Source organism: Anser cygnoides, chromosome 11 (genome assembly GCF_040182565.1).
Source record: "Anser cygnoides isolate HZ-2024a breed goose chromosome 11, Taihu_goose_T2T_genome, whole genome shotgun sequence".
NCBI classification, from domain to species: Eukaryota; Metazoa; Chordata; class Aves; order Anseriformes; family Anatidae; genus Anser; species Anser cygnoides.
Genome location: NC_089883.1, coordinates 2,855,629 through 2,878,973, shown reverse-complemented (window position 1 = coordinate 2,878,973; position 23,345 = coordinate 2,855,629). Strand labels below are relative to the sequence as shown.

Here is a 23,345-nt window from a genome sequence, read left to right as displayed (position 1 = left end):
CCAAGGCACCCGCAGGTTGCAGCACAGGTATATAATATAAATGTACCTATTCTATCCCAGATATATAACATATATTTGCTTTCCCCCGGTAAAGCAGAGCCGCTGCTCTGTAGGTGCGTGTCCCTCTGACCGCCACCGAGGCCCTCTCGCTGCGGGTGCCTCCCCGGGCAGGCAGTGCCTCGGTGCCGCCAGTTTTGGGGTTTTCTCGGCGGGCCCTGGGGGATCAGCTCCCCCAAACGGGGCACGGGGCAGCGGGACCCCCCCCGCCCCACAGGGATTACACCCCAATTCCCACAGCCGGCCCTTCTCCCAGCCCAACTACGGGCAGCTCAGGGCTTACAGCTCCGGGAGAGCGAGCCGAGCCCCGGCCCCCTTCAGAACGCGGCTGGGAGCGGCTCCCCATCCCCAAGACCACCTCAGGGGGGTGAACCAGCCATAAAGCGGCGCGGAGCCACCACACAGCACACCCCACCGCCACAGCCCCTCCTCCCTCCCTGCCTCCCTCAGCCCCGCAGCGCGCAGGCGCACTGCCGCCCTCCCGCCCCGTGCGAGCACGGCGCAGGCGCACCGGGAGCCGCCGCCTGGTGCCTGGTGCCGGGCCCGCGGCGGGCGGGCTGGGGGGCGCCATGGCGGAGCCCAGCCTGCGGCCGCACGTGCACTGGGCGCAGCGGCACGGCGAGCTGTACCTGCGGGTGGAGCTCAGCGACGTGCGGGTACCCGCACCGCACCGCCACCCGCACCGCCACCGGCACCGGGGGCGGCCGCCGCTCGGGGGAGGGCGGGGGGGTTGGGATTGGGATTGGGGTTGGGGTGAGGGGGGGATTGGGGGTGGTGGGGTGAGGGGGGGAGCGGTGTGAGGGGGGGATTGAGGAGGTGGTGGTGGTGGCGGGATCGGTGGTGGGATCGAGGGAAGGGTGGGATTGGGGCGAGGGTTGGGATCAGTGGTGGTGGGATTGGGGTGAGGGGGGTGGGATTGGGGTGGGATGAGGGTGAGGGGGGTGGTGGGATCTGTAGTGGTGGGATTGGGGTGAGGGTGGTGGGATTGAGGTGGGATTAGGGTGAGGGTGGTGGTGGGATCACTGGTGGTGGGATCGACGTGACGACGGGATCGGGGTGAGGGTGGCGGTGGTGGGATCACTGTGAGGTTGGGATCGGGGTGCGGGTGAACAGGGCAGGAGCAGTAGCAGCAGGTCCCGGTGTCCCCCCGAGGCACCGTGCTCTCCTCTCGGTACTGGCTGGGTGCAGAGGGGTGGGAAGGGGGAACGGTAACAGGGCACGCTGCCCGCCCGGGCCCTCCTCCAAAGCTCTCCTCTCTCCCCAGAACCCGGACATCACCATCACCGACAACGTGCTCCACTTCAGAGGTAGGTGGCCGGCCCTTGCCCGCAATTCCCTGCATGCCGGGCGCAGACCATAGGCCTCGAAGCACGCCCACGCACGGACCCCGGCGTTCCACCCTCAGCCATATCTTATCTATTAGGGAAAACATCCCACCGTGCATTTAAATGTCAGGGACACTTCCCCGCACCTCTGCTCTCTGCCTCACCCCAACCCCAGCAGCACAGCCCTTTTCCTGTCATAAAGACCTCGTTTGTGAGCGTTATCAAAGGTCTGCACCAGGAACTAGCGCGCAATTTGGCAGGTAAAGCAGATCCCTTCCCCAAAGGCCGTTTTGTTTCAGCCGGGTGGTTGCAGCGCGCTGGGGATGTGCTGTAGCTGCATTTAGTGGGGTTTGGTCGTTTATTTGGTCGTTTTCTCCACAATCCGGTAAATGCTGCCTCCCTGGTGAGCCACCGCCAGGCCATTCGATAGGGTATGGCCGCGCATCCGCTCACTTCAGGATCAGTTTACAGCACGGAGGGGTGGAAAGGAAACTTGGCGTGCAAGTTTCACTCCCACCGGTCACCGCTCGCCCTGGTCACGCAGCACGGCAGCTTTTCAGCTGGGCTCACACCGGGCACGAGCAGCCTTTTGGGCTCCTCTTCTGCGGGCTTTGCACTGCAGGTGCTTTCCCAGCACCGTGCAGAGGTGCTGAGCCCAGCCGCTGCGCCTCTGAGCGGCCCCTCGCTTTGGGGCTCCATCCTCCCTCCCAGCAAGGCAGGGGAAGGCACTGTTAAAAATAAAAGTTGAATGTTTCTGCGTGTAAAGTACCCTCTGCAGACAAGGCGCGTGGATCTCGCTAGGCCCTTCGTGCTGATGGTTAATTCTTGTTTTTTAGCACAGGGTCATGGTGCCAAAGGGGACAACATCTACGAATTTCAGATCGAGTTCCTAGAACCAGTCGAGCCTAAAGTAGGTATTTTTTTTTTTCTTTTGTAACTATTGGAAATGGAAGGTAATACATTGGGAAATATGGAAGGAAGATGGCTGTGCATGAAGTCCACAATGTGCTGTTAGATTTTCTTGGAGACTGTAACTGCTGACAACCTAAATGCTGTCTGTGGCAGTCCTCGGTCCCTGTGCTCAGCCACTGTTCTGCCTTAATGCAAATCTCACTGGAGCTAGCACTCGCATGGGTAAATTTTAATAGAAACAGGGCCTTACGTTTATCATACCTGTTACACGGTAGTTATGTTTTTTAGTAGGGATTTAAAGCTGCAAAATAATGGGAGAATCTGGCAATAATTTTCCTGATGCAACCTTGCCTTGGAGAGGAGGGGAACACTGTGGTACAGCGTCAGTGTGATGTTTCCTGGCTGCTTTTCCAGACAAGAGAAAGTCATGGGAACTGTTGCTTTTGGCTTGTGCAAATTCCTTAGGTTGCCAGTACAGATATTGCAGGTCCTCTTGCAAAACGTTGTTATAATTGCTGTTGTAGTCTGATAGAGAGAGCTTGGCTGGGAGGGCAAGCCCTTGCAGGTGGCTGTGAAGTCTGTCTTCACCTCTCAAAGCCATCAGGGGCACAGGGAAACTCCGGGCTCTGCTCCCAGCGGAGGATTTGTGCTGCTTGTTCCTGGCTGCCAGCAGTCGTGCCAGGAGCTGTGATTCGGCTTTGCTGCTTCGGCAGGGAAGAGATTGTTCCCTCTGTGCAACGCAGCCGAGGGCTGGAGGGTGAATTTCTGGGGTCTGAACTCCTGAAACGAGTGGTGAACTGGAACCTTCCTGGGAAAAGGCGTGCCAGGCATCAGCGGGCACTCGCTGAAAGAAGGCCTGGCTCGAAGAGGTGTGTGGTGGAGCACCAAAAGCCCTGGGTCTCGGCTCTGCTGTCAGCAGGCGGGTTTCTCGTGTCTGCCATTGGATACCCGGTAGGAGCTACAGTTAACGTGCCTTGCTTCCAGGATCTGGCTGCCTGTTTGTCACCTGTTCTGTAAAGCAGCAGGTGCATGGCGTGGGGAGAGGCACCACCGCCACCCGTGCTTGTCCCTGTGGTGCTGTGAGCCAGGCCCGGACAGCAAGCCTCTGCCCCTGCAGCATCCTTCCAAAAGTCTGGTAGTCACTTGGAGTTACCTTGGAAGGGGCTGGGTGCCTGGAGGAGGATCGACTCTGAAATCTGGGTGACTACGGATGGTGGGGACCAGGGAATAGGGTTTTCTCCAGGGTTTTCTCTTCTGGCTTTGGTGCGCACCTTGAGCGCCGCTCGCTGGCGCTGAGCTGGCCGCCAGTGAGAGATGGAGCCTCTGCCAGGCACGGAGCAGGCGTTAGCAGCTGTGAGTTACAGCTGCAGCCTTCAGATGTCCTGGGAGCATCCAGACAGCCTTGACAGGAGTGCTGAAGAACATGCTCAGTTCCGAATGCAGGTCATGGCTCTCCTGCATCAGTTTCAGCTGCGTTTAAGAAGCGGTTTCCTGCAGAGCACCCTGGTGTGGGCTGGAGGTGCAGAGGGATCTGACGGTGGCAGTACGGGTGGCTAGTGCCAGTGCCTGCTCTGTGTGGTGGGATGCAGCGGTGCTGAGCAGTGGTGCTGTGCAGGCTTTCCAGCTGGTTACGATCGAATCACAAGTCCCTTACCGTTACTGGTTCAGTCCCGGAGCTTGTTTCTTAGGGCTTTTGCTGATGTCTGCTCTTGTGTCTGCCCTCAGCCCGTGTGCAGGGTGACTCAAAGGCAGCTGAACATCACCGTGCAGAAGAAGGAGAGTAACTGGTGGGAGAGACTCACCAAGCAGGAGAAGCGCCCGCTCTTCCTAGCTCCCGACTTCGACCGCTGGTTAGATGAATCGGATGCTGAAATGGAACTGAGGGAGAAGGTCAGTGCTGCGGGCACGTGGGACTTGTGCAGCCAGCTTCAGAGCAAGGATAGCTGTTCCCCTGCACGTGAACTTGTGTTCTTCCTTTAGCTGAAGTTGCCTAGCGTGCTCGCTGCTGATGCTTTTTCATACGGATGTCAGGTAGAATTAGTTAAGCAGCTCAGATTTTAGCAGGAATTCAGAAAAAGGCGCACTTCTGGCTAAAAGGAGCAGCAGTTCTAATCCGAACTGTTGGCTGCACACTAGGTCAGTGCTGGCTGAGCCTGCAGCTGGAGACTTTTACCTCCTGCCCTGCGCCCTAGCAGTCCTGTGTCCTGATCCATTCATGTCAGTGTGACACAAGAAGCCCAGAGACACCAGTCCTGGGCGTTGCTTGTCTGAAAAGCTTTCAGTTTCTGCGTGTACTGCCATAGTACTGTTTCCTGAGCTGCTGGGCTGGCCCTGACTGTGCATTCCCACCATATGGTGAGCTCGAGCAGCTTAATACAGCAGGGAAGTGAAAGCCCATCTTGGAAAACACTTGAACAGACCACATTTCTGCTAACTTTTAAAACAAACGCTGCCCTGTTCCCCTCCACAGCCACTGAGGAGAAAGGGCCGCTGCAATGCCAAAAGCCAGAAAGCAGCAGTGAAGGGCACGCAGAGAGCCAGGGCTCAATGCTCTCAGTTCCCATCAGGTCTCTGGTGGGTCTTGAAATGTTTCAAGGAACAGTTCTGAGAAGCAGCAGTAATTGAGAATTAACACAGAAAACAGCTGGCTTTTTTCAGCAGAAGCACCTACCATAATACCTAGTGAAGGTAGGGTAACCAGTTAACACCCTCTGCCTTCTTTCTGGGTGAGAAATGTGCTCTGTTTTATGCAGGTGAACATTTAAACCTTCTAGCAAGTGGCTGCTTAGCTGAGGTTTAAACCCGCTGCTAGCTTTGCAGTAGGATAGTTATCAAATCAGTTGCTAATTACAGTAACGCTTGGCTAAAACCTTATCCTTCATCTTAAGGAAGAAGAAAAGATTAGCAAAATGAAAATAGAATCCAGAGTCCCAAAAGACCGTAAGTAACCGTACCTTTCTAGTAAGGTGGGGTTTAGAAAGCTTCTGTTGCTCAGACATGTGAACCTCAACTCTCACGGAGCAATTCTGACTGGCTTGGTGCATCTTGGAGGGGGATCTTTGTATTACACTATGTAGAAATTCAGTAAAAATGCAGTAAAATTTAAAAATCTGACTAGCGAGACTTCATCTCTAGCGGTTGATGGTAAAAGCAGGCAGAACCCACAATGCACACAGCTACCCTTTTATCACAATCAATAATTCCCCTTCTTGTATTCTGGGTTCTCACTGAAAGCCTGGTTTGCAGCTGTAATCTTTGCAGGGGTGTTACCATTGTACTCCGCTCATCTGATGTGTTTATTGATTTTAGCTTTCAAACACCTGAAGAAAGGATACTTAATCATGTATAATCTCGTGCAGTTTTTGGGATTCTCTTGGATTTTTGTGAACATGACAGTACGACTGTTCATCTTAGGAAAAGGCAAGTAATAAGCACTACTTTATTCACATTGCAGGGGATTGTTCTGTTTCTATTGTTGTCTTTAATACTTCCTAAATAGTTAAGTCTAAAGGAAGACACATTTAGGAAACAAAACAGTAAATGCACCACTGAAGTGCACAACAGAAGCCTCTCAAAAGCCATCACAGTGTCAGGGATAGGAAGACGCTGTCTTGAAATGACAGTTGTGTATTCTGATGAAAGATGCTTGTACTCTGCCAAGATTACAACTAAAGAAATCAGTTGAAAGAGAATGTCTCGCTTAACTGCGACATAAGTATTTTTGAAAATGACCTGGGCAAAATATTTTGAAGCGAGAATTCTTCATTCTGTTGCAGTGCAGCGCTATCACTTTTTGTGTAGTAATTACTGTAATAGCTCTTGATCCCTGTGTGTGTGAAACAGAGCACTTGAGCAGTGCTTCTGGCCTAACTGCTGAGACTTCGAGGTAAGGCCTATGAAGTGTAATTACGCATAATGCTGCTTCAAATATAAATAGAATCCTGTTACCAAAAGCTATGCTGCTGCCCCAGCTTTCTGAACGTTAACGTTCATTTGTCTTTAAAATGGTTTTCTGTCTTACAGATTCCTTCTATGATACATTTCACACTATTTCTGACATGATGTATTTCTGTCAGACCCTGGCATTAATGGAAGTCGTGAACTCACTAATAGGGCTAGTCAGATCACCGCTGATACCTGCTATAATACAGGTAATATTTTGAGATTCTTCTCCTTGCTCCTCCCATGTTTAAAGTAAAGCTGTATTTTACTTCAGTGTCTTGACGCTCCTAAGATAAGTGGTACAACCTCACTGGCACTGAACTAGAGAATGTTACCCTAGAGGTAGAAATCCAAGGTTCCCAGCCTTAGTTGTGGCAGGCTCTCTTCTTCCAACACCTGCGTACGGTGCTTTGGGACAACAAAAGCAAGAATTAGTTGACAAAAAGTACATGATTCTGATTTGGTTCCGGTGCCCTTTTGATCCTGATTGTGGTTGTTGCGAATAAAAATGAAGCTAGATGACTTAAGAATAGGTACTATGGACCTAGATAGAGAGTAAAAAGGTGTGCTGAAAAACGCAAGTGACAGCTCAGCTGCGTGGTTATGTGCTGAGCACAGACCTGTTTCACGCTGGAAGAGAACATATTCTGCACACTGCTGACGGCAAGGCCTTGCTCCCTCTTTTGATGGAGGGTGTGAGTATTCCTTAATTTGTTTTTCTTAAACAGGTATTTGGAAGAAACTTTATTTTGTTTGTTGTCCTGGGAAGCTTAGAGGAAATGCAGAGCAAAGCCGTGGTGTTCTTCGTGTTTTATTTCTGGAGTATCATTGAGCTGTTCAGGTTTGTGGGATTTTTCCTTTAGCAGGTGTGTGCAGAACTATCTGGTTCTTCCCAAGAATTCTGTAGCCTTCCCTAGGTTGCTCCATCTGCCAAAAGGTGGGAGCCTAAAAGATAATACTACCCTGAACCAAGGATAACCTGTTGCTTTCCTTTGGGAAATTCAGCCCTCTAGTTGAAGTATTCTTAGATTGAATGGTTACTTACTTAATCATTCACTTACTTGAATGATTAAGTGAGGTGCACTGTGCTCTGTTTCTCTTTAAAAAGAAAAGTATGTTGAAAGGTGTATTAGGCAAGTGAGGCAGTGAAATTCATCCATATGATTAGAATAGCAGCATTAGTTCTGTAAACTACCAAATAATGGTGTGCAGTTTTAAAATATACTTGTGCTGCTTGGGAATTATGTTGACTATTCTATACTGCAGATACATGCAAGACTAATTCTGTTAGCAGCTTGCATTTTAAATGGTATCTGTTTCTTCTCACCCTGAATTGGCTTTAGGTATCCATATTACATGCTTTCATGCATTGGTATTGAATGGAAACCACTTACCTGGCTCCGTTACACCACCTGGATCCCTCTCTACCCTTTAGGAGGCTTGGCTGAAGGTATTTAAAAAAAAAATTTGTAATAAACAAAATTAAGGCTGGGCAAATAACTCCATTTTTGGTTTGGCTGCTGGACTAAAAAGTAATAGAATAGAGTAACAGCTAAATAGCCATTTGCTTTGAGCTGAACCAAATGTAAGCGTTTTTATCTTTCTTACTGAACCAAACATTTTCTCAATTTAATGTGAACAGAAGTCATCGTTTTGGGCACTGGAGAGGAAAGTAAAGGCAACAAAAGGTTAGCGGAACAAAGTGACCAAGCGTGCACTGCAGACCATGCAAGCGTTACAGGAAGACAACGCTCGCTTCCCTCTGCTGATCCGAGGCACTGTATTTGCTTTTGTCTGCTAGACCTGACTTGGTCAGTCTAGCTTGGGTTCACACCAGCTTACGGATTTTGATGTTACCTTGTAGATCATTGGCACAGGACAGGCAGGGGCTGATTGTTCCTCTGAAAGCAGCACAGCCTGTTCTGAGGCAGGCACGGTGCCTGCCCCATGGGGCTCTGCTCCCTTGCTGCTCTGAGAGCAAGCGCTCCCTGGAGAGGTGGGCCCCCAGTCTTCTTGCTGCCCCTCCTCTAGAGGGGAGGCGGCTTCACAGCGAACTCTGCTGTCTTAACGGGTCTGGATTTTTTTATTTTTTAACATGCATATCACTGCTCAGCTTCTAGATGTAAGAGATGTGTTGTAATCGTACCTGTCAGAGCCTGCTTCTATGAGCCAGGAGTAGGCAGCGCATTGCCCAACTCCAGGTACAGGAAAGCCTATGCCTGTGGGCATTTCTGCACGGTAAATACCGCTGGTGCAGGCCTGGCCAGCCAAGTAGTCGCATACAAAAAGTGTCTCACCAAGCAAGTTTATCATGCTGAGACTTTTATAGCCTACTGCCTGAGCTACCTGCTTACCATCATACTGCATGTTTAAAGTTAGCTTTAAAATCGGTTCAAAAGTAACACACAAAGTAATGAGAGCTAGTAAATAAGGGAACATCTTTAGAAAGTTGGTGGGGGCCAGGCAACCGTATATCCTACTTGTTTGATAACTACATCTTTCTGTTTTCAGCTGTCTGTCTCATTCAGTCCATTCCAATCTTCAGTGAAACAGGGAAATTTAGTCTGGGATTGCCAAATCCACTGAATGTCACAATCCAGTTTTCATTCTTGCTTCAGTTATACCTTATAGCCTTGTTTTTAGGTAAGATACTTAATTGTATTTCTCACTATTGAAATTAAAAGGCCAATCTCCTCTAATTAAGTATATTTCTCTTAGAAAAGTTAAATTTCTGTATTTCTGGGATCGCGCAGCACAAAATTGCTTGAGGCTAAGCACTTTCCTGTTGCTTGTTTATATAAGTTGTCAGAGATGAGGGGAATGCACCTACAATTAGCACTGGTTAGCCCCTAAGGAGGAGGAGACCTTGGTAACAGGTTAGCAGCATTATCTACAGCTGACTCAGGTTAAAAGAGTACTTTTTACATATTACTTATAACCTCACTATTGCTTAGTTTCACCCTTTTACATGTTATTTGAGCTTCAGAATGATTTAGAGGAAATCTAAACATAGTACCAAACTAAAACTGTTTATAGAAGGCTTTTTAAGTAGTGGTATATTTAAAGAAGAACAGTGCATCACCCTCATGTGGTTTCTTACGTTACATTTCTAAACACAAGATAGCACTGTAGTATGCACACGCAGTATGTCTGCATAGCCAGACGTCTCTTTAGTCAGGAAGGGTGAATCTCACCTAGAATTTTGAACTGAACTTTCACTAGACTTCTCCCTATTGCAAACACTGCCTAAAGAATACCTTCAGGAGAGATTCAGTCTGAAACACTTGTTTGATCCTTTCTCAGCCCTGCACAGCTGGTGCTGGCAGCTTTTTAAAAGTGACAAACCAACCCTCTGAATGAGCAGCCTCAGTACCAAGCAACCTGTGCAGGAACTCCCACCTAACCCAACAAGAAAATACTAGCATTAGCTTTCAATGCTATGTATGCTCCTAAACCCTTGTGTGTTTATTATTACTATTTTTTTTTAATTTGGTACAGCCATCTAGCTTTAAAGTGATGCAATAGTGTCCAACCTGAACACTTCATTCTTTTTCAGGGATATTTGTAAACTTCCGTTATCTCTACAAGCAAAGGAAACAGCACCTTGGACCAAAGAAGAGAAAGATGAAGTAAAGGAGGACTGCACTGCTTTCTTATTTAACTTATCTCAATGAAAAGATAAGCCTCTAATTCTTATGGTTTTACCCACTGTAATTTAAAGAATTTTGTAAAATTAAATGATCATACTCTGTTCCATGATTTCATAGTGAATTCAGGTAACATTCCCATATACTGTATTTTGTTTCCTTTCAATCATATGTATGCATGACATTTACCATTGAACGGTTACATTTAAACTTGTATCCTATGAACTGCCATATTAGGAAGAAATCCAATTATCTGCATATAATATGCTTATAAGCAGTGGAGCAGCACTGAATAGAAATAGCGTTTATCTTTTAATTGGATATTTGCTCTTTCAATATTGCATGCAGATAAGGCTTCTGATGTTGGGATATACTACTGGCTGGCCCATGCTCTTCCTGGGGGGCTTTGTGATGGCACGAGGAGCACAGTCTGAGACCACTGTCAACAGTGTCTGGGTGTATATTAACGGTAGGGGTAAACTTGCTCAGCCCTCACGCCGCCTTTTCTTAGGCAGCCTACTGATGTTGCAGAATTAAAACGAGAAGTAGCTGGCTGATGTCAATTTAAATGCTACATACCAGTTTAATCTGTTTCTAGTTTAGCCTGAATGGAATAGGGACACTGTGTGGAGCATAGCAACACCCATATACCTGTAGCAATCAGTAGGAAAAGGAAGCTGCTGCTCCATCCCACAGTCAGAAATGCTTTCCTGATTGATAACGCAAGCACTGAAAAATAAGGAAACAAGGAAACGCAGGTACCAGCTTTCTCCTAGCATGTGAATACCAGAACAACTCCCTCCCACTCATGCAAAGGGAAAATCTGGAACTGCCCTGGGAGACTGAACACCTCTGATCGTTCCTGCCAGTGCTGTAGCTCCTGTATTTATAGCCTTTGGAAAGGCAACGACAACTGCTTTTCTAATTAAAACTTAGGGGTACAGCTAATAAACAGGTGTATGTGCTTTGTTGGCTGTTCCCTGTTGGGATGGATGGAGGTGGTGGGTCAAATAAGTCATCTATTATTGTGATATCATAGATCGAATCTCAGTAAGGGAGCTCCTGCATAGGGCTTGAAGGGACCCTATTTCCTCTGTGCTTGCTTTAAATAACAACAAGATCTGTTCCCCTCCCAGTCCAGGTCATGCTGTCTCTCACCTGGAAACCTTTGTTTCAGTTGACTTCATTTCAGCATGCCCTTCTGACACCTAGCCTCCTCCAATTGATTCCAGACCCCTCTGGCCCCTTTAACGAAGTTTAGAAAGTATTCTGCAAGCATCCTCTAAAACCACATTGGGGTTATAAACAGGTTGCTTCACAACTGCTGCTTCCCCCAGGGAAATGCAAAGCAAAGCCAGCAATCCAGATCAGGCACTGAAGCTGAGATTAGCATAGTGCCATCTTACTACTTGCATTACCTTTTTCTGCTGTAAAATGACATGAATCCTCCAGAAAGTTATTTTCTATACTTAAAGGTAACAAACAGCTTACTATTTGTGACATGGACCCAGTGATTGTTACTGTAAAGAAAGGAAATATGTTAAAAAGAGATTATAACAAAGAGCTGGTACAAGCTCCACACTGCATTTCACAATTGTGTTTTGTCAACAAGAGGCATGATGCAATTTCTCTTTAGAGGTAGTTGAGGCTCAGTTGCAAAGAAGAGTGCAGGTAACTTTCTCAAAAGAGCTGAGCATAATTTACACACTTTCACTACAGCACACACTGTACATATGTTTGAAGTATGTCAAAGGACTGAATTAGCTGACTTGGAACAGCAAAGATCACTTTCATACTTTAATTACTGGGCATTTAAACTTCTGTTATAAAATCCATATGTACTCATACATGATACTTCTCAGTGAAATTGTGGTACCTAGTGCGAGCTGTAATGGATCTTACACTACTGAGTTTTAGTCCTTCAGAAAGAATGTGTTTCTATTAATAAAGATTTACAACCAAATTTTGCTTTAAGTTCAGTTATTTGCTCTTTTCCCTGAATGCATTAAGTTGTATAATTTATTACTCAATGCTCATGATAAAGAGCTGACATCCAACCATCACCAGGTCGATGTTTTAAGCCTGTGCATGCCTAAGCATGCACCCAGTGAGGTTGCTATGAAAATGGAACAAAACCAACTTAAGTTTTCCTGAAGAATTACTCTTTATTAATATTACACAAATAAAAAAATTTGTCTCAAAAGATTAAGTTACTTTCACAAGTATCAGCACTGCAGTGCCAGTGATAATGTTTGTTACTGCAGTACAGGCTAGCTTTCACGGTGGGCACCTGATCAGTGAGAACACCCTGAAATTAGCTCTGTATCTGAATTTGCAGAGTGATTCTCACACGTTTTCTTTGGACTGATCAAATCCATGTATAAAATAATAGTAGCTGCCTTTTAGGACACTTTTGCCAGTGATTTCAGTTATCTAGTAACCACATTCTTGGGAGTCTTAGGAGGCCAAAAGCCACAAGGAGTGAGGCCTGTGATGGCATTTTCTTTCTCTCCTCGCATGTACTAAGTAATTTCCACCCATCATCCAATACAGTGACCAACCTTGGGACACGTTCTAGTTTCCAGGCCTGACTGAAGCCACCACAGACTAACTACACTTAAGAAAGCATTGATGCAAATAAAGGGCCCCTGTTTGAACAGAAGTTCTCCAACCTGTAATTAAAGAGGCCCTAAAAAAGTAAACAGGACAAGAAAATTTGAACACTTTGAGTCTTAATCTGTAGAAGTTCCCAAATCGGAGACTTCACATTCTTTCAGTGCCGGTACTGGGAAAGTCTGTCTGCAGTGGAGCAATGTTATGATCATAGGCAGCGTATTCAGAAGCCCCAGTACTTGCCACTTTAAGCTGCTGAGCAGCATGCGTGAGCTGAAACGCTGCATCAGGATGAGCTGTGTCAGGAAGCAGGGTGCACTCCCGCTCCAGCATGTCTGCCACACCTTTCAAGAGGTCCAAAAAGCCAAAGGCCAGAGCTGCCTTTCGTAAACGGTTAAGTTCCTGCAAAAAACAAAAATTCAAAGCTACTGTGACCCTTTATTTTTTTTTTTTTTAAAGGCAAGCTTATTCACTGTAAGGAAAATAACCTGAGTAATCAGTAGAGCTGCTGGCAACTGCCCAGCTGCTCATGACATGAAAATGTTTCAGGGCTGAGGGTTATAGTGGCACAGCTAAATAGCTGGTTTTCCCTTCATCCCTTCTTAGAAACACTTTACTTCTTCCTTCACCCTTCTGTGCATTCAGCTATTGTGCCTGCCTGTTCCCCGTGTGTCCCAGCTGGGAGTGGCTTCCAGGCTGGGCTTCACTGACTGCTGCCTCTAACCACAGCGTCCAGCAAAGCGTATTGATTTTTCTTCACCGTAAACTGTGATGAGTGCTTGTGTGCATTTAGTCAGCGTATTCATTCTTCAAGTCTCTGGGGCTACAATAATAAACTGCTTCAGTATTTCCCTTACAAGAGGACCAACAATTACTTCCAGCTACAGTCTAGATTACAGACTGTTACGATGTGGCCAGGAGTGCCTGGAATTTTGTGTTTTTCTGCTTCACGTGCAGAAAAAACATAGGAGATACTTTGAGATTCAGAATGACATATGTGCTCTTATTCCTCTCTGCTCCCTCGGTCTATTTCTGCCTGGACAATAGCGTAAGATCTGCATACAAGTTCACCATCAAAGCAGCAGGGATCCTGAGGAGCACCTGTAAACATGGTATGTCTGCATCACCCCGACAGAGAATAATACGATGTCAGAAAACCAGACTCCCTTGTCTAACCTTCACTAATCTGTAAAATGGACCCACGATGACTCTTTACAGAACACTGTGTGTGTCTGCAGAGCCCTACTATCCCAGCATAGAAGATCCCACAGACACAGACAGCATGTGCTCCTCTGTCAGATGCACCACTATCGCTACAGATCAAATTCGGGCAGACCTGTAACATTACTCACCTTATAGAAGGTTTGAGTTTTTTCAGGGAGTTTCCTTGCATTTCTCAAGATCTTCTGTACATCAGTCTGCAGAAAACAAATAAAATATTCTTGGCAGCTGTTGGGGAAGCTGCAGAAAAAAATCCCCAACTATATTGATAAATAATCCTGACCATTGACAAGACTGCAGCTCACAAAGGCTGAAACATAAACGGTAATTATACTAAATCCAATAAACTAAGCCAGATGCTACACTGGAGATGCGGCTTTCATTAAACAGCATAAGCTTTCTGATTGCGTTTTAATCATGACATTTTAAAGAGTTTATAAAAAAAACACAAAGCAATTACATTAAATGGACAACACACAGACTGCAATTTGCTGCTTAGATAGCTACTGCTGTTCATAGTAAAGCACCAAATCCAAAACCCGTATCGTTACCTGGAGGCCACTTGGTTTAATCCATACAGTAACATTCTGTGCATAACTGCGCTTGTTCTTGGGTTGCAAGGGAAAAGGGCTCTTATTGTCATCATCTCCATATGGATTTTCTTTTGCATCTGGAAGAAAAAAGGAAAAAGACTTAGTGATTAATATCTGCCCAGGTCATTCACACAAGAAAATACTGAATGCGCAAGAGTTATTCAAACGAGTGTAACCAGTACCTGAAATAGGTCCAAGCTGTGCCATCTTCCCTAGCCACGGAAGGGGTTCGGGACCAGGTTCAAAGAGTGACATCATGAGGTTCGATTTCTTCTTGCTATCAGCTTGTGAATAGAGCATTCCATACCACTCTGGCCTATTGAAGAGAACAATTCCCAAAGGCTGAAAAAAAAGCTTTATATCCCTCTTAACCCAGAATTTGTCTCCCTTCCACGTGTGTATTTGTAATTTATACTGGCAGAAAGATATCTACTGTTAAAAATCCATGGCTTTACCGAGTAATGGAGAATTCTTTACAGAGTAAAGCATAAATGAGCAGAGTAAGAGAGATTCTTCAGGCAGACATCCAGCTCCATACCCCAACTGGACGACAGCCACCATGCCTTCCACTTTCAGGCTCCCATGTAACAAAACACAGAAGTTGGGGATTTTCCCAGCAATCTGATTAGCTGAATTCTCATCTTCGGTGTCGTCTGTGATCCCAGGTCCCACCTCATCACCTTCTGAGGAAGGAAAGCAAACAAAGAGATGACATAAAAATAAATTCAGTCTCACAAGTTCTATTTTCATGATGCTTACCACCCTGTATCTTCTGCCATAAAGCATCTTCAACACAGAGCACAATTCTATGAAGCTACTTTTTAAATGCTTGCGTGTTTTCCTTTCTTAAGAAAGGCTCTTGTTCTCCCCACACCCATGCTATTGTGAGAACTGATGGTATTTTACTATTAGACTTTCTGAACACAACCACCAGTACTTCTCACAGCAGCAAAGACTGAAAAGACTACCGCTTTCTAACCTTACAGCTACCTGGTCAGAGGTCTCCTCTGATCCACTCACAGGCCTCTCTGTATAATCGCTCCCTAGCTTGTGTCAGTCAAAACGAGTTGGGTTAACAAAGACTCACTTTTTTATTTGTTCAAGTTACCCAACTCATTCCCAGCATGCAAGCAAACCGAGGGGAGGGCATGTAATTCCAGGTAAAAGAGCAATAAAAGGCTGATAGAAATGGCAGGGACTGGCAAATTCCTCTGCTGCAGCTGGATGAGACTGAATCAAAACAGGCATGTTGGACAAGCCAGCCTTTAATTAATACTTTTATAGAATAAACAGCTGTTAACTGTTGGGACAAATGTTATAAAAATCTATAAAGTTACATAATTATTCTATTGCATTCTATTCCCGAAACTTCACAACGTTCATAAATAACCCTGCAAACAAAACCTCAGCTTCGAAGAAATGAGAATGGAAATCCAAAAGTACCAAGAGTCTGGCAATGGATAACACAGCTGCTTCTGAAACTACAGTATCCTGAATTTCAAGTCCACCTCTCCTATGCAATTTGTGGTAATTATGAGAAATTTGAAATGTTTTAGCAGCTGGAATACAGCTGTGATTTAACTCTTAACATCTTCTAAGGTGAAAGGCCTAGCAGGCTAAGAGCACTAAAAGAGATGAAAGCACATCTGGTGCTCTCATTCTTCTTTACCAGGAGAAATCTCACTTTCTTTTTACTCCACTCCAAGGCCATGACAAAAGGACATGGGAAACCTTTCTTAGCACACACTGATACAGGCAAGTAGCTCCAAGTCAGTGATATGCTTAACCATTGCAGCCTACACAAGATACATATACACTTGGACCCAGTGAGTAGTAATTAATGCTCGAGCACTACTAAGCAACCTTTTTGTTATTAAGATCAGATTTTTCACAACAAATCATTCCAAGAAGCAATTAGAAACAGGCATTAAGTCTTCATCTTGCACCACTTACTTCATGACCCATAACTATTTGTAGTTTTTAGTTCAGTATGCTCTGTTAATAATGACGGTATAAGGACACTGATCCCTCTACTAATTCACCTCTTTGTGTGCATGTGAATTGTCTGAAGAGCACACTATTCAAAAAAAAAAGGCAGAGCTTGTGTCCAAGGTTTTAATTTTAATGTAACCATGAAAACGTGTCCTTAGAAACATTTGGCGCTTTGATAACGCGTGAAACTTTTGCTTCTAATTGAAACCACAATGGCCATTACAGGGGAAGCTTAAAGCAGTTTTTGCTGCAAGACAATTTGCTTACCTCTGTTAAGTGCAATAGGCAGCACCAAGTGTCTGGATAAGACAGGAGGGCTAGAAATGTCAGCTATATCTACAAACCCAACAATTTCTAGATCTGTGGGGAGAAAACAGGTTTAAGTCTAATTAGAAAAAATTAGAAAAATTAGAAATAGAATGTATTCAGTCAGTTTAACATCACCACTTCTTACACTGCTGTTTCTGAAGTGGTGACTAAGGTAGCACAACCGAATCCTAACCTTGACTGAGGTCTCTAGGTGTTAATATGACAAACATTCATACGTACATGAATATGTGAGCAATTTTGATGCTACAATTGAAACTTCACTCTTGAAACACAGCAGTGAAGCTCAGTGTGTTCTCTCCAAGGGGTGTGTACCTACCCATTCACAAGTCACAGGCATGGACTAGCTACAGACTACCTGCCGTTCCTGGGTGCAGCGTCCAGTAACGGGAAACCTGAGAAAGGTTTTCTTTGCAAAATTGTTTTTAAAAATAAGCCAGTATTGGTGAGAAATGCTAGGATGACAAACAATAAGGACAGTGCAAGTACATGGTGAGATTTATAAAGCGTCTGTCTCACCAACTCTTCCCAACTTTACTCCTAGTGGACTCCCTGAAGAGGCCTCCAGAAAGATGTTAGTTTGTCTCATCTGAGAACAAGGGGTCTTTCTGATAATGGCAACTTTAATATAAAAATACAGCCCCTTCTCCAACACACTACTTTAATCCTCTGTTAATCTTATGAAGGTATTTGTGGAAAGCAGCCTGTGGCTCTCTTCCACAGTCCCTATCCCTAGAAATTGGCTTGCTAAGTTTTAAAAGTGCCTCTGCTCTACTCCAGCCCTTTCACCAGGTACACATGTCTGAAACAGGATGAGGTTTTCGTCCCCTGGAGCCATATATACCAAGAAATTACATAATCAGTGATTGATCTTCACAAACAGAAAGTGGGTGCAACAGTAACTGTACAGGAAAAGAGATGGTAGTGAAAAGGTAGAAATCAAACAGACTTAAGTAAAAAGCAATAAAAAAAAAACGTTACCTGTATTAATTGCTTTAGGAATAGGGTCTATTTCCTCATCTATAATGAAAGGTTCTGGTCTGGGAAATACTTGCACATCAGATGTTAAGTGGCCACACTTGAGAACAGCATGGAATGGTGTGTAAGCCAGGTCTATTAGCTTTCTAGAACAAGATCAGTTAGCATTAAGGAAAAAATAATACATATCAAATGAAAATAGTTTGTCTAAAGCATGCTAACTAAGCTCCCAAAACTTGTGTGTGTGACTACAGTCAGTTCTGGCATTGCCAAATTATGAGACAAAGCAGCACATTATCATATTGATGGCAAATTAACAAGTCATCTGGAAAATAGTAACTTGTACCTGCCAATCATAACAGATTTTATGGTTTGGTTACAGAATGATTAAAATAAATACTGACCCTGAACAACAAAGGTCAAGATTAAAATTTAGTTAACAAGATCATACGCTAAAAGAAAAAAAACAACACCCCATATCATCAGATCTTTGTTACGTTTGTTTTCCTTTACAGATACTAACTGGAAACCTTCCCAAAAGCGTATTATCTAAAAGTCTACTAACCCAAACATAGACTGGACATTCTTCAGGCAAAGTGGTCCATCAATGGTAAAAATTTGCCCTTCCCCATTGTTTAAATCTATGAGCCGTTCCAGGCAGTCCAAGGAATCTGTGCTCTGAAGCTGTACAAGCATAAAGTGAAATGTTTTTGTTAAGCTTTTTTACTATGTTTTTCTTAACCAGTGTGTTTTCAGAAAATATACGCAACACAGTAAAATTTTATCTTACTTCTTTCTGCATAAACCAATATTCTTTTTCTCCCAGAAAACGTACTCCTTATGTTGCATTTATATTATAGCAAATGCAGTATTTGACCCAGAAACATAAAATACGTTGCTTTTTCATATTAGGTTCTGCTTCAAAAAGCAACCAATAATCACAGAAGTTCTCAGTCTTTAAGACCACCGGAATACCTTAAATATTAGTGTTTTATTCGTAATTCTAAGTTTCTAGCTCCTTCAAGACGATTTAATTTTTAAGCACTGCGTTTTGTGCTGACATGATCATTAGATCAGATAAGAATAATAATTATCCAGTGTAACGATGAAAAAAAGCATATGTTAAAGGCATCACCTCTTCAAGATTTGCCATGCACATGACATACAACTTGGACGGGAATGGGAAAGGCAGTGGAAATCGGTTGCTTTCACTCCTCTGGTTGTGAGTAGCTAGTGAGTGTCGTAGGGAGCCTCTGCCGATCCCCAAGCAGCCATCAGTGACGAGAACAACCTTGAACGAGAGAGGATAGATTAGCATTTCCAAATAGAGACGTGTTTCTACCTGTGGAGGACAACTACATACATTTCAGGAGTCTTCCTAGCAGCATGAGCTTCTATTCTGAAAAGCCCTGTCCACGTGGGCATTTCCTCCGCTGAGCTGACTAAAGAATCGTGAGTAAAGTTTCCAGAAGCAGGCACATAAATGAGAAATGATAGGTTTAACCACTGCAATTAAATTACGTGCATGATAAATATACGTTTCATTGCAATTAGGCAGTTGCACTGAAAATTGAATTCTAAAAACACACCGTGCTGTGCAGGAACATAGCCAGTTTTAAATGTACACTAGAACTACCGTGATTACACAGCCAAAAAAGCAGTCTGCTGCTAGTGGATTTGGGAACTTCAGGTTTACCTTCAGATGGAAGATAAAGGCCAACTATGATCATTTCTTTGCAGAAGCTGGAAGGCAACCCAAGTTCCACTACAGGCCACAGAAGCCATAAAAAGGTAGTATTAATGACTGTAATTCTTTGCTAACAAATACAGCTGCAGTATGCTCACACTTTGCAGCAGAACTATGAAGGCTAAAATAGACATTTTTCCATTTAATTGCAAGTCCACTGTCACTTCTTGTAGCAATCTGCCCTAATAGGTTACCTTGAATAATGGAATTCTACACACACAGCTGAGACCCAGTCATTTCCAGAGGAGTAAAATAACTGCTCTTTCAATGCTGCACAGCTACACCAGGCATTATTTTTTGGCTGAGAGGTAGGGAAAATCAAATCCAACTGGAACTCAGCGGGCATCTGTTACAGCCAGATTTTTACTCTCTCTTAATCCTCAATCTCCCCACTAACCATCTGAACCGTTGCTCAGCAGCAATGCTTTTTACTATTACAAAATTCTGCACAGTACATTCCCCGCTGCCTTTCATCACCCAATAACCTGAAGTTCCAGTACAGCAAATCATGACACAAATGAGAGAAAAAATTGTTGAGATCTAATCTATGCTTGGCTTTTACATCTTTCTAGTTCTTTGTGTTGAATAACTACTTTTCCATGGTGCCTTTTATCCTGGTTAGATTACGAAGCATTGTCTAGACAATCAACTTCTATCCTCTTTCTCCTAAAGGAATATTGCTTGTGAGATGTTCCTAGCTCACTGAGGTGCAAAATTACTGAATTTATATCCTAACCCAAAGAGCAACAGGCTCTTAGTATCTCAGAAAATTGAGGGCTAAAAGCAGACTCTGCCGTAAGAGACAGCAAATTCAGAAGGCTGAGAGCTGCAAAGGCTGGATGGAGTGTGCGAGCAGATGCACGCTGAATGACTCACTAGGGAGAGAAGACAGATCAAAACACACTCAGCTGTACTCTGTGCTGTCGTCTGAGACCTGGAACTGTTAGAAGCCCTGGAAACCATCAGGTACCAGAGCAGAAAGGTTACTGTAGGTGTGACTATACTCCTTCCAAACTGACCAAGGGTCCTGGGAAAGAACACCACATCCAGATCAAATGCCAAGTCTTCAAAAGAGTATCTCTGAGACAGATTTTACAGCTTACAGGTGTGTAAAGGGAACATCACTGATACGCAGAACACTTTTCTTTCCGATGTGGTGTTGTAGTGGAAAGAACTGTCTAGTTTTTCACTTCTTGATGTTCTAATAAATACTACTTTCTGTTCATATCCCAGATATATCTAAAATACTAATTCTTCATCTTCCTCTAGTACCAGAATGCCCGTGAGTATTCAAAGTCTTCACATTATATTTACATTTCCTTCTGCAACTTACAGGGAGTATTAAGGATATGCTATATCCTGTGAACAGTGAAAAATCAAACATACCTGGCAAGGAATTGCTGCACCCCATTCTTGCTGAACAATATTGCAAACCCCAAGCAGTGCTGACTCTAAACAGGTTTTGTCGTAATCATCCATGTTACTTAGAGCTTCCTGTAAAAACAAACACCACGGTTATTGCTGGGTGAAATATCACTACCAGCAAACACAGAAAAAATATTCGCAGTTCTGTGGCAAGCCAGTATGTTTGCTTTGTAACACAACTGCATTGCAACACAATACAACAGGCTATATGCTAACATACGACCTGCACAGATTAAAAAGAGAGAGAAGAAATTGTGAACAGTATCATGAGACAACTACAATAGCTGGCTTTGAAGGAACTCTACTATCTAGTAACTTTGGGAGAAAAAAAAAAATCACGTCTCAAAGAAAAAACAGGAAAAGTAAAAACTGAATCAATGTCTCACTTGAAGTATTAATTTCCAATTCCACTCTGTAATATATGAGCAATAACAACCTTTTGCATTCCTGAACATTCCAGCCAAAGAGCTCCAAACATACTGCAAACCACCACCTCATTGCTCAAAGTGAGTCGTATTTCTTTCCTGCACATAGGCCCACTGAAAAGACCATGAAGACGTGACACTTCAGAGCCCCAGGTTTAGTGGCCTCACAATGCAGCTCAATGGAATTTAGCTTAGAAAATCCTCCCGCCCTCCAGGTGTCAGAATAACTCAAACTTCTCACAGATTCAGAAAGTAGGCTACAAGGAGCTCGTCTCATGAAAACACTTCAGCAGAGAGTAACAGAATCCAAAACTCATATCCTGTTTCTATAACCGTAAACCAGCTTTTCTTCTTAAAATGAAAACTTCACACTTAACACCGCATAGTAAGAAGGGTGCAGCTGTAAAACTAACATGCTAGGGGAGCTTGCTTGAATTCTTGGCTTTCAGAAGTTCCCAGAGGAGGGAAAAATTATCCAAAGAGAATGTACTGGCATTCAAATGGTAAAATAAAAACCTAACAGAGAGTATCTTGTAAAATCTGTTGCACAACTGAAAACCTAATAAATACACGGTGACCTATGACAGTGACGTATCATTCCTTCTTAATAGTATATATGACAACCAGCTACACATTTACAATTTTTTTGGACTGAAACTTCCAGTGCCTTACAGTATTCACATCAAATTTCTCTCTCAGACTCTGTCTTTTCCATGGTCTCTCCACTTCCCAACACATCTGCAAGGCCTAAAATCCCTTTGTTCTCATTCTCACCCTGTTTCAACTGTTATGCACTGTTAGAAACATCTTCTCTCTACCAAATCACTGGACTCAAAACCTTTCTAAATGCTCGTGTCTGCTGCATCATTTATCAAGAGTAAATCAACAACTACAGAAAAAAGTATGTCACAAAACCTTCAGCCCTTTCTTCTTGGTTTTCTCCATCCCTACTTTTAACTTAATTAACAATGCTTCAGAGGTCACCTGCAAAGGTATGATTTGTTAAGTAGCGAAACATTTCACACGCATTGATTTCACCTATCTTTAAAATAAGGATAAAATGCTTTATTTAAGATCCTGTGTACTGAACAATATGAAATCACACAACTTTTTTTTTTTTTTTAAATATTGACAACTTGACTGAATTGGGGTTTCACGCACCCTACCTGCAGCGTGTTGTAATCTCTTGTAAATGGCACCATCAGCTCCCAGAGCGACGAAAACACCACCAAGGCCGTGAACTCCAGCTTGTAGTTGGTCGCCATGTGCTCGAAGAGCATGGTCAGGCCGTGGACCGCCAGGTGTTTCCGCTGGTACTCCTCAGAGCCCTCCACCGACACCGGCCGTGTCATGGAGAGCGACACGTCCATCACCACCACCGTCGGCATGATGAGCTGCTCCTCTCAGCTACCACGGCAGAGAACGGAGATCCACTACATGACGGAAAAAAAAGGCCACAAACAATTATTAAACAACAGCTATGGGGCAACACGTCTTGCCCTGACCCTGCGAGGCTCACCCCACACCAGCCCTTGCCCTCTGCAGAAGGGGAAGCCACGATGAAGTTTTATGCCCAAAACAGGGGTTTTAGCACAGATTATGGCAGAAAATGAACCAAAAGCGCAGGATCTGCTCCTGGGTGGCTGGGAATGCCTGACAGCAGCGTGCCTGGCCTAGGCCGAACCTCGGCGGGCAGAGGAGCGGCAGGGACCCCCCGAGAAGCCCGGGGACCCCAGAGAGGGCAGCCCCCTCCTCAGCACTCCCTCCCCACGGAGCCTTCCCCGCTCCCCCCGGGGACGACTCGGGGGGGTTCGTGGATTCCCATCCCTGCGGCCCCGGTGGTGCTGGAGGTGGAGGAGGTGGTGGTGGAGGTGCCCGGGGAAGGGGGAACGGAGGCTCGCCCCGCGCTCACCCCCAGCCCGCCCGGCCGCCATGGGTCCGCCGCACAAAGCGGTCCCCGGAACGACGAGGCCGCGGCTGGAAGGGGCCGGGCTGGGCCGGGGCTGCCGGAGAGGACGGGGACGGGGACGGGGACGCTCCCCACAGCCCTCCGAGCCCGCTCCCCACAGATACCGGCCCCACAGCCCCCTCAGAAGCGGCCGGGCAGCGCCCGGTTGGGGTCTCAGCCCCCACCCCACCTC

General features: G+C 45.1%; 2 protein-coding genes across 4 annotated transcripts; one reads left to right on the top strand and one right to left on the bottom strand.

Moving 5' to 3' along the window:
- The first annotated feature begins 550 nt into the window (after window positions 1-550).
- Window positions 551-11,846, top strand: HACD3 (3-hydroxyacyl-CoA dehydratase 3). Of its 3 annotated transcripts, none has more exons than XR_010834104.1 (12): window positions 551-713; window positions 1,322-1,364; window positions 2,219-2,292; window positions 4,020-4,184; window positions 5,183-5,234; window positions 5,604-5,714; window positions 6,318-6,445; window positions 6,965-7,077; window positions 7,580-7,686; window positions 7,879-8,011; window positions 8,748-8,879; window positions 9,793-11,846. XR_010834104.1 is itself a non-coding variant. In XM_048076289.2 (11 exons), exons 1-11 carry the CDS (start codon window positions 627-629, stop codon window positions 9,867-9,869), a joined length of 1,089 nt encoding a protein of 362 aa, XP_047932246.1. In that variant the 5' UTR covers window positions 553-626; the 3' UTR covers window positions 9,870-11,846. The 3 variants fall into 3 exon arrangements, 1 of the variants encoding a protein (XP_047932246.1); XR_010834105.1 differs by having other exon boundaries at window positions 553-713; window positions 7,879-7,924; XM_048076289.2 differs by lacking the exon at window positions 7,879-8,011 and having other exon boundaries at window positions 553-713.
- Window positions 11,847-12,023: 177 nt separating this feature from the next.
- INTS14 (integrator complex subunit 14) lies at window positions 12,024-23,248 on the bottom strand. Its single transcript, XM_048076288.2, has 12 exons — window positions 23,117-23,248; window positions 22,371-22,637; window positions 20,741-20,848; window positions 18,743-18,898; window positions 18,173-18,291; window positions 17,611-17,753; window positions 16,570-16,662; window positions 14,849-14,993; window positions 14,493-14,626; window positions 14,269-14,387; window positions 13,849-13,914; window positions 12,024-12,898 (listed from the first exon to the last, which is right to left on the bottom strand). Exons 2-12 carry the CDS (start codon window positions 22,590-22,592, stop codon window positions 12,647-12,649), a joined length of 1,557 nt encoding a protein of 518 aa, XP_047932245.1. The 5' UTR covers window positions 22,593-22,637; window positions 23,117-23,248; the 3' UTR covers window positions 12,024-12,646.
- Between the last annotated feature and the right edge of the window lie 97 nt (window positions 23,249-23,345).